Source organism: Leucopleurus acutus (assembly GCF_964270905.1).
Source record: "Leucopleurus acutus genome assembly, chromosome: 19".
Classification (NCBI taxonomy): Eukaryota; Metazoa; Chordata; class Mammalia; order Artiodactyla; family Delphinidae; genus Leucopleurus; species Leucopleurus acutus.
Window position 1 is genome coordinate 40,763,912 of NC_139161.1, and position 10,574 is coordinate 40,774,485.

The 10,574-nt window shown below is 55.6% G+C and overlaps 1 protein-coding gene across 1 annotated transcript in view; it reads right to left on the reverse strand.

Moving 5' to 3' along the window:
• The window catches only part of TMEM132E (transmembrane protein 132E), a gene marked incomplete at both ends in the record, with an annotated part of 50,686 nt that extends 40,381 nt beyond the window's left edge, over nucleotides 1–10,305 (reverse strand). The window contains one exon of the mRNA XM_082860124.1: nucleotides 10,239–10,305. Within this exon, the coding sequence (XP_082716250.1) occupies nucleotides 10,239–10,305 (67 nt within the window). The remainder of the gene's footprint in view (nucleotides 1–10,238) is intronic.
• Nucleotides 10,306–10,574: the final 269 nt, after the last annotated feature.

The window sequence follows — 10,574 nt, forward strand, 5'->3', positions numbered from 1 at the left end:
CAGTGCTCTCACTGGGCCACCTTCCCCAGTACTCCTGACCAGACAATAAAGACATTCCTGTCCCCACCCAAGGGGGTCAGAACTGGCTGTGAGCTACAGGCAAGTCCCTTCTGCTCTCTGGGCTTTAGCTGCTAAATTAATAAAAAAGCTCCAAATACTGAGCCATATGCTACAGGCTCCCCCGTTGCCATCCTATCTTACAGAGGCATAAACCAAGGAGTAGAAATGAGAGGTCAGGCTGCTGCTAAGTGGCAGAGCTGGCGTTCAGATTCGTCTTCCCGGTTGTCTGCCATGTGGTGGTACCTCTGACGATTTCTAATGGTCATTCCCCATCCCAAGAGCCCTCACTCCCAGATCAGCTGCTGGAACAGCTTCCTTCAATATTGCTCCAATCTGCAAATTGCCCCCAGCCAAGTCATTGTTGCTAGATCCCTGCTTTGATCAAGCCACTCCCTCGCTCCACAATACGCCACAGCTCCCCAGTGCTCCAGGGAGCACAGGGTCAAAGTTCTGAGAGGTCTTAAGAGATCATCCAGGTAACCCTGCATTTAGCCCTCTTGCCTGCTATTCCCTCACAGGCAGCTGTGGCTCTTCCCATGCTGGACTCAGAGCTGGTAGGCCAGGGACAATTTTTGCCCTATGTTTCTGTCTTCCTCAGGGTCTTGGACACAGAGTGGATGCTGACTGATTAGTCTTAAGAGGCAGAATTCTTGAACCTGGGTTAAGGCCTTCTGCAGTGGTACTTCTTCCATGAAGTCTCCCCTGATTTCTCTAGCAGGTACGAGATTTCTCCCTTCACAACTCTGTATCCCTTCCAACATGTCTATGGCATAATTTTATCACAATCTGTGGAGAAACAGCTCATCTCCCCAGGACAATGCCTTAGAAGCTCCTCGTGGGACAGGCCCTGTATCTTCTTCATTTTCACACTTAACACAGTGCCTGGCATGTGCTGATAATATTAATAACAGTAATACTGAGAACTATCATTTTCAGACACTCTGTGCCAGGCACTATTCTCAATATCTGACTTGGAATAACGACTCAACTCATCACAACAGCCCTCTAAATTGGGTATTTTTATAATCATTTGCAGATGAGGAAACATGCACAGTGGTTAAGTAACTTGCCCAGAAATCACAAGGGGATGGACAAAGCCAGGCAGGTTGGCGTTAGAGCCGAGTGCAGGGAAAAGGTGAGGGTGGAGGAGAACTATGAACGTCAGGAGAGACCGAACAGTCTGCTGGCTCCAAAGGTGCCCAGCACAGGGCATGGCACATATTAGGTGCTCAGTTAGTAGAAGTGACTATTAAGATAACTAGAGGGCTTCCCTGGTGGCAGAGTGGTTAAGAATCCGCCTGCCAATGCAGGGGACATGGGTTCGAGCGCTGGTCCGGGGGAATCCCACATGCCGCGGAGCAACTAAGCCCGTGTGCCACAACTACTGAGCCCGCGTGCCGCAACTACTGAAGCCCACGTGCCTGGAGTCTGTGCTCCGCAGCAGGAGAGGCCACAGCAGTGAGAAGCCCATGCACCGCAGCAAGGAGTAGCCCCTGCTCGCCACAACTGGAGAAAGCCCGCTTACAGCAATGAAGACTCAACACAGCCAAAAATAAATAAATTAAAAAAAAAAAAAGATAACTAGATAGTTCAACAGCCGCTCAGACCCAGGTGGGTGGTCGGCAGGTGCTGGGTGGGGAAGGGCTTCCCAGGCAGGAGCGCTGCAGCCAAGTGGGGAGCTCAGCCCTCTGCACCAAGCCAGCCCCACTCCCACCCCGGCTTCTCACCCTGCCAGCTCCCCCAGCTGCAGCCCCCTTTCCTCAGCATCTCAGACCTCTCATGCATGGGGGCTGGCGGTTGGCAGTTTTTCTCCTGTCGGGAGCAGCCACAGAAAACTGAGATCATTTCTCTGCTGTGTTGGCAGCTGAGAAAATGGCAATTTTTCGATTCTTCCAATCCAAGAGATTCTTCCTATTGGACCAAGGCCCCACATGCCTGTCTCTCCCCAGAAGGGACAGGGCAGGGGAGACTGGGGTGACCCGGGGAGACTCAGGACAGGGCAGTGGGTCATCTCGGGGCAGGTCATCTCGTTGGCTAAGAGGCATGGGCTGCAGTGGTCTTGCGGTGGCAGGGGGCCAATCGTGGGAGGAAGGGGCCACCGGCTGAGCACTTGCAGACATAAAACAGGGACAGGCAGAGAGGTCAAAGCAACAGGTAATCTGGAGTCGCTGTGGGACTTCTCAGAGATCCAGGAAGACTTGGTTTTTGCTGCAGCCCCATTTTATGTACAGGAAGCTCGAGTCCATGGAAGAGGCCTGGGTGGCCACATAGCTAATTTGGCTGGTCGGGTCTGGAAGCCAGGCTTGCAAATCCTTGGCTGGTCTCTGCAGCAGTCTGCCCCCTGCACACCCTGGTCCTGCCTCCGATGGGGTGGCCGCGCGGTGGCAGGAAAGACAGCCACAGGCAAGATTGTGTGGGGCAAGGAGCTAGAGAGCAGACAGAGATCCCCTCTGTGGCACGGGGGCTGGGGTCCCTATCCCCACAGGTCTGGAGCTCTGCAAGCCTGCAGCTGCCAGCAGCTCAGGTCACTCTCACTCTAAACCCTGCTATGTCTGCCCATTTCACTCAGTTTACCAGGTAATCTTCTAGGGCCTCCCTTCCCTACTTAATCTCCCTGCACCCTTCCCAGCCTGCACTGTGCTCCAGCCCCTCTGGCCTCCTTGCTGTCTTGAATGGTCAAGCTCACCCCTGCCCTAGGACTGGTCCCAATGCGATATTCAGATATTTGCTTAGTATGCTCCCTTGCCTCCTTCAAGTCTGCTTAATGACATTTAATCAAGTGAACATTCATTTTAATACTGCACAACCCCTCCCAACACACACATACACACACACTCTGGAATTCCCAATTCCCATACCCTACCTTTCTTTTATTTTCCTCAGCTCTTGTTGCCTTCTGACATATAATTTACTTATTGTATGTATTTATTATTTACTGTGGCCTCCTCTCTGCACCCCTGCAAGAATAAAGGCTCCATGAGTGCAGGGCTTTTTGCTGTATTCATGGATTAAGACCAAGTGCCTGGAACAGTGCCTGGCCCACAGTAGGCAACAACTGAATACTTGCTGAGAGACAGGGAAGCAGTCTATGTGTACATGTATGTGCACAAGTGTACATTCAGCGACTCGTCTGACAAATTGTCAAATGCCTACTTTATTCCAGAGATCCCAATAGACACCGGGGGATACAGCACCGGGAAGAGAGCACAAAACTTCCAGGTCCATTCAAGTTTAATGCCAGTGAGGGGGCCAGGCAGTGCAGTTTACAAAGAGGGCAAATTGGAAATGAGTGGCAGGGGTTGGTGGGTCTTTGTTTAACTCAGAATCAAGGCAGGCTTCCAGGAGGAAGTGTGGATCCACTTGGGCCTAAAGGCTGAGTAGGAGATGGGGCAGAAGAGTGTTCTGGTCAGAGGGAACAGTATGTACAGAGGCTCTGACATGGAAAAGGACGTGACCCATGTAAAGGACTGGAGAGATGAGTGCGGCCAGATGGGTGGGCCTTGCTTAGGTATGTGGGCGTGTGGCTGTCAGTCCCCATCTGTGCTTATTCCCTGTGTGCATGAGACAGAGGGGTACGGCAAGAAGACCTCTGTATTCGTGGTCAGAAAACCTGACCTCAAGAGCTGGTGTGGCCAGGTCTCCATTGAGCCTCAGCTTCACCCTCTGTAAAATGGGATCCTAGTTGCTGCCTTTACCTGGCGGTCACTGGTCTCCCAGTGACCAAATGAGATCATGGATCTAAACTCCAAAGAACTGCTGGGACCCTCAAGTGTACGGGTGAGTGCCCATGACCGTGTGGGTGTGCATTTGAGTGCGCTGCACTGCCAGCTCCCACCGACACCTTTCTCCTGCTGTGACAAGTCTGCTGCATCATCTGTACCAAGCCACCAAAACCAGACTTGCTCCTGGCCCTGAGCCAGGCTCCCCACCAGTCTTGGGGGCTGGGGGAGGGTGGGTGAGGCCTGCAAAGTGGGGTCCTACAACCTCTGGGCAAAGGCAGTCATCTTGTCTCTCACCATCGGACCCTCAATGTGCAAGAGGACAAAGGCCACCTCAGAGGGCTGGGGCTGCGCCTCCCTCATCAGATTAGGGCCTCTCTGAAGATGGGAATGTCTCCCTTGTCATAATGATCCCCAAGGGCAGGAACCATTTCCCCTCCACCCTTTCTGTCCCACAGAAAAGCAGAGAGATTATCACTCAACGTGACTCTGGCTGATTCTGTTTAAGGGCTGACCACCTCTGGGGCTGTGTTCCTGGGGAGGGGTTTGGGCTTGAGGGTGTCCTGGTTGCCTGTTCTCTCCCAGGGTTAAGGGCTCGCCCTGTAAGGTCTGATGCTGTCCAGACCTGGATCCTTGGATGGGGATGCCTCTGAGAACCCGGACCATTTTGAGTGTCATCCATTTATCCAGGTGATCCTGGGCACATCACTCTCCCAGCTCTAAGGATCCTGAGAGATGGGCTTAGGAAACAGAAGCTGAGAAATTCCTCTAGCACACGACCTGCCCACTGCCCTTCAGTTTGAGTTGAACAGGAAGTCACACAAGAGAAGAGAGTAACCAGTTGCCCATTCTCATAGGCCAAAAAAGGTGTGGGTGAGAATGCAGCAGGAAGGATTCAAGTCTGATAAAAAGCAGAACTTTCCAAAGGCAGATAATTATCTAGATAATTTGGACCAAAAAGGGTTTTATTCAATTACCTTTTCTACCCTTTTTTTCTTCTGCACTGAATTATTCATTCTTGCGTTCATTCATTTGTGCAACAAGCATTGAATAATCCAGGTAATTGCTTCCATTTTCCACTTCATCCTGCTGGGTTGTCTGGCAGCCAGCAGGGCCTGGGGCGGTGGAGTGGAGGGGGGGACCTGGGGGGGAGGCGGTGGGGGAGGAGCAGAGAGGGGCAAACTTGGCAGAGGAAAGGAGATAATGACTTCTGGACGCTCAGCCTATCTCCCAAGAGTGGCTTGTCCCCTCTGTTACCACACCGGCCTCACCTGTCTTAGTGCGTGCCCCGCCCCCTCCCCGGCAGCCCATTGGTCCTCCAGAGACTGATGCGGTAGTTGGCAGAGAGTCGGTGCTCCCGGATACACTGCCCCATCCTTGGGGACTGCTGGATTATGGCACCGCCAGCTGAATTGATGATAAGGAGGCCCACTTTTCATTTAAAAAGACAGAGCAGGAAAATAGAAAAATTAATTTATTTTCAAAAAAACAAAAAAGCCACCCCACAACTGGTTCATTAATCTCTTATTAAAATTCTGTGCTGAGCACTGTCAAGGAAGAAGTAAGGAAGACCCCGGGGAGGGAACGGGGAGGAAGAATCATATCCATTTGCTAGCGTCTGTGGCTGGCCTCTGTGGAAGGAGCATGGGTGTGGGGCGGAGAGACAAGGGAGGCGACAAGAGGCTTCTCTGTGGCAGAACAAGTGAGCTGGAAGGGGGCTCGGCGGGCATCGCCTCCTCTCACTCTGCAGAGGAGGAAAACAAGACTTGGAGAGGGAGGTGACCGTCCTGTGGCTACGCAGCAAGCTGATGACAAAGTCAGGATTTGAACCTCTAAATGATGGATCCCAGAGATCCAGACCGCCTGGAATTTCAGAATGCGGGCCTTTTTCTCATCACCCCAACTGGACTTCAAGCTCATGAAAAGGAGTCGAAGATCAGGTCTTGAGCCCCTCCATGTGCCCTCTGTAGTGCTTGGCAAGGTTTATTAACACTACTGGTGATTGATTACCTTGACTGCTTGGGACCCGAGGCTAGTTTGAGGCCAGAGATCTTTGTATGAAGCCGAAGCCTCAGACAGAGGGGATGACAGAGGTGGTGGAATCTCTGCCGAGGGGCCTGGGGCAGACTGCCAATCTAGCAAACCCCTTTGGGCTCTGCTGCTGGTCCTGGTTCCAGAATGAACTAGCAGGATGACCTTGGCCGGTCCCTTTCCTTCTCCGAGTGTCCATTTCCACATCCGCACAAAGGTTGGATTTGGAGGTTCTGTGATCTCTTTTAGTTTCGGTGTTGTGAATGGCCGTCACTGTGGGTAGGGCAACAAAGAGAGACCACCCCGCCCCCTATCCCCTCTGCCCCAGGTTGGAGTTGGTGCCTCTCTGGTTCTCAGATTCTGCAGCATCACAAGCACTCACTACCGATCTCAGGCCTGGGGTCTATCACTTTCAGACAAGCCCCGAGGGAGGGCCAGGAGATGCCCGGGTCCCGTCCTGGTGTTGCAAAGTGGCCTTCCCTCCTTCAGCCAAGCACTATCCTCAGAATGGATTCCAATACAGCTCATTTTCTGCCACCAAGTTTATAACACATCCCCACCTACTGGTCTTAAACATTAACAAGGCTGTGTTGTGGCATAAGGCTCCATGTGGCCAGGAAAATGGGTGTGTGTAGAGGGGGGAGCGGGAAGCATCATTCCTCACTCCCAGTAGTGAGGGAGCCTCCCAAGGCCAGCACTGACCCTGTCCTCCTGCTGTGTCCTCCCTCCATCTCCAAAGGAGCCCAGAACGTGGGTAATTGGTGGGGTGGGGACAGCACGGACACAACCCGGAAGAGAAGTCAGGCTGGTGACCACAACGGTGAGGACACGTGCATTTGAGATCACGTATTCGGAGCATCATGGGACACTACATTCACATCCGTGTTACAACACGTCACCCTAGACACGTATATCCTATATGGGCCACTCAAGGGGTATGGCACAACTCTGCCCCATCCCCATGCTCTCTTCCTGGTGTCTCTGTCTGTCTCCTCCCACTCCCCTCTTCTGCCTCACACCCCAGAGCTCCCTTTTCAACTGACACTGCGAGGGCCCCCAACAGAGTTATCTTCACACCCCATTCATTTCTTTTGAGTGCCTACTATGTGCCAAGCACTGGAGAGTGGGGCAAAACCGAAGAAGACATGGCTCTTGCCCTAACTGCAAGTGTGTGGGGATCAGGAGGGGTACATGTATAGATATGCCCATAAATATGCCCACACATACCCTTCACACACACACTGCCATCCCTGAGGAGTGCTGGGAAGGCAGCATGAAGGGCCAAGGCAGCACAGGAAAAAGACCAATTACTTCTGTTGGGGGTTAGGAGCTGCTGATGAGCAGCCAAAGGGTAATCTAGGCAGACTCCCTGGAGGAGGTGATGTTTCAGTTGGACTTTGAAGGCAAGGTAAGGATTTCCAGAGGCAAGGTATTCCAGATGAAGGGGTTGGTGGGTGCAAAAGCAGAAAGGCAGGAAGTTGAAAAGAGTGATATCTCATAAGATGCACGGAGGATAGAGAGGGGGCAGTACCGCAGAAGTGAAGATGTAGATTGAGACAAGATCACGGAGGGCCTTGTATGTTGAGGGGGCAAAGAGTGTATCCTTGATCCTACAGGCAGTGGGGAGCCAGTGAAGGATACTGAGTAGGAAGCTGACACAATCAGTCCTCTAACAGGTTAAACAACCACCATGCCTTGCTAAACTCCTATCCAAACTAAAAATGGAGCAGAACACCTCTCCAGAGACCAGATGCAGGAAAGTGGCCTTCTCAGATGGTTTCTGGCAGAAGCCTTGAGACTGACAGCAGTGTAGGGGCTGCCACCCCAGAGGCTGAGCTGGGCCCTGAAAGGTAGTGGGGCTCCGTTCACACATGGTATCTGCCCAGTTGTCCTGGCAGAGAGTGAGAAGGGGAGGGATGGGCCAGGGGCCACACTGTTGGGGAAGATGGGGAACATGAGGGAGGCAGCCCGAGGTCACCCTGCCCGATGGCGCCAGAGTCAGAAACCCAGGCTATTTGGCTCCCCGTCTGGCTGTGTGGTCAGAGCCCTGTGGCCTCGGTAGCCTGCCAGGCATGAAAAAGTGCAACTGTACCCCCGCTCCAGCATCTTTGAAGAGCCCAGAAAACCCTACCAAGAGTTAGCTTGAAATGAGACTAAATCCATGTACCCTTTTCCTGATAAAGGCATCGTTTGGGTGGGTGGGTGTTGGTATTCCTGAAGGGGAAACCCAGGCGAGATGTATTTTTGTGGGAGGAACTTCTTTGGCCTTATCCATCTTGGGGGGGGTCCCCAAGCTTTGAGCATCTGCTGGTACCCTTCCCTAAGGAAGGGGAGTCTGAGGCATGGGCTGGGGATTCAGGGAAGAAACTTGGAAAGGGAGACAGATAATCAGCGGGGGGGAAATGCCTGCCCAGTGGGGGACCCAGGCTCCACCTCCTCAAATAGCTTCCTTCTAATCGCCAGCCAATCCTGGGCCCTGGGTGTCCCGCGCACTGTGCTAAGCACTGGCTGTGTGGGGGACAGAGCAGAATAAGCCCACCACCTGCCTCCACCACTCCAGGACTAAATGGGTACAGAGAAGACACCGATATCTAAGGAGAAGAGGAGGCAGATTTATTCCAAGAGAAGCAATGCAAGGACAGCAAGGCCCTACTGGGGCTGGGTTTTAGGACGTCGACAAGATTCTGGGAGGTGAGGGAGGGGAAAGGATCCTTAATTGGAGGCTGAGGGGTCAGAAAGGTGGGCCGTCGGAATCCAATAAGAGTGTCTGAGCTGCCTGGAGGTGAGGCCATGGCTGGGCTTTTGGAAGGGAACTCTGGGAGCAAGACGCAGGGGATGGGGACAGAACCACGCCTAGACCCAGGCCTGACCTGGGTTTCCTCCTGCTGCGCCCCCAAACTCCCTGCTCACTGGGTCCAGGTCACAAGCCTAGCCCCTGCAGTTCCAGCGTGCAGACATCCAGAGTCCCCTCTCCCCACCCTCAGTCTTGCACACGGAGCCCGAGATTTCTGGGTCCCAGCAGCATTCCCCCTGCCCATTCTTCTGATAAAGAACTGAGGTTGGCTGTGCCTGGTGAAATGAACGCAAAACAGCCCCCCAACCCCGAGCCACCCCCTCGCTGAAGCCGGGGAGAACCAATCTACACGTAGAGGGAGGTCAGCCTGTTCCCCACCCCATCCTAGCCTCAGGACCCTAGCTTCCCAGAGCCCATTCTTCTCCTTATTCTTTCAACCTTGAGAAGGAGACTTGGTCTGGGTGAGAGAAGCCGCTGGTTAGAGACCTTGGGCGCGCTCACGGCCCGCCTGGGCAGGCTCCTAGGGACCAGGCAGACGTGGGCAAAAGCTGAGCAGGGTACATGGAAGGTCCTCCGCCAACGCGGAGAGCCCACTGCCCCCTCCATCCTAGCCCCTCTCCAGGCTGTCCAGGCTCACCCCTCGGCGTGGGGCAGCCAAGTCCCCCATCCCTTGCTGGCTGGGGAACTATGTGCCCGCTCCGCTCGTTTCCCGTTGGGAGGGGGCAGAGAGCCTCTCTTTCTCCATTTTCCCCTCCCCCCCCCCATCTCTCTCTCTCCCCCGTCGGTCAGCGCCCCTCGCCTCCTGGAAAGCCTCCAGCTTGCGGAAGGCCCGCTGCAGCCTCCTCCCGTCGGATCGGAGTTCCCACTCTGGGGGGCTGTTCCGCGACCCTAGGGCCCCCACCCATACCCCTGCTGTCCCACTGCCAAAGAGCGCCAACCCCGGCTCCCACCCCCTTTACCGCGGAGCTCGGGGCGAGCCTGGGGGAGCAGACGCAACAGATTGCAGAACGCAAGAGCGTAGAGCCCGTTCCCTCCGCCCGCCGCCCAGACCCCCGCCCTCTGGCTCGGCTAAGCCGGCCATTTAGATGCAGCTCACAGGACGGCGGGCAGGCGATCCCCGGGCCCCTGTCCACTTCCCTTCTCCAGGACCGCCGCAGGAAGCGAGGCAGCGGGCGGCGCGACCCCGCACCGGCCTGCGCGCCAGGGGCGGGGGTAGACACGATCACCGCGGTCCCAGCAGCCCTCAGCCCCGCCGGCTGCCGGGCTGGGAGTGGCAGGAGGGGCGGCCCGGAGGCGATCCAGCGGATCCCTCGGGTCCCTTTAGATTTCCGTGGGCGGACACGCCCCCAGACTCCCGGGTTTGGACCCTGCTCTCTAACCAGGAGGAGGTTGCAGTGATACCCCCTCTCGTCCTTTTCCGGGGCCGGATTCGGTCCACAGGGCGGGCCTCGCAGCCTCCGCTCCCGCCAAAGGGTTTGGGGGCTGGAGGTAACTCGAGCTGCCGCCCGAGATGCTAAGCTGGCAACGGCGGCTGCGAGCCCGGGGGTGGAGGTTCTCCTTCTCCAGGCTCCTCTCTGCCCCCTCCAGCGGCTCCCGCCGCATCTTCACTCCCGAGTCCGCGCCGCGATACTCACCGTGGGCGAGCAGCGCAGAGAGGCAGAGCAGGGCGGCGCCGCCGCGGCCCGGCATCCCTGGGGCCATGGCCGAGGAAGGAGCGGGAAGGGGCCGAGGGGGCAACGGTCGACGACGACTTGGCCCCAGGCTGGGCTTGGTCACATCCAACTTCTGGTGGCCGTGGCGCCCGGCTGTCTCTGCTGAGGCTCTGGGGGCCAGGGAGTGAAATTCGGGGACACTTTGAGGGGAGGGGGCGTCCCGGGCGCCGCCGGCTACACCCTCGGAACTGGTGGGGTCGCAGCACCAGGCGGGAGGAGCCTCCACCTCCCGGCTGGTGCCCCCTGCAGGATCTGTGC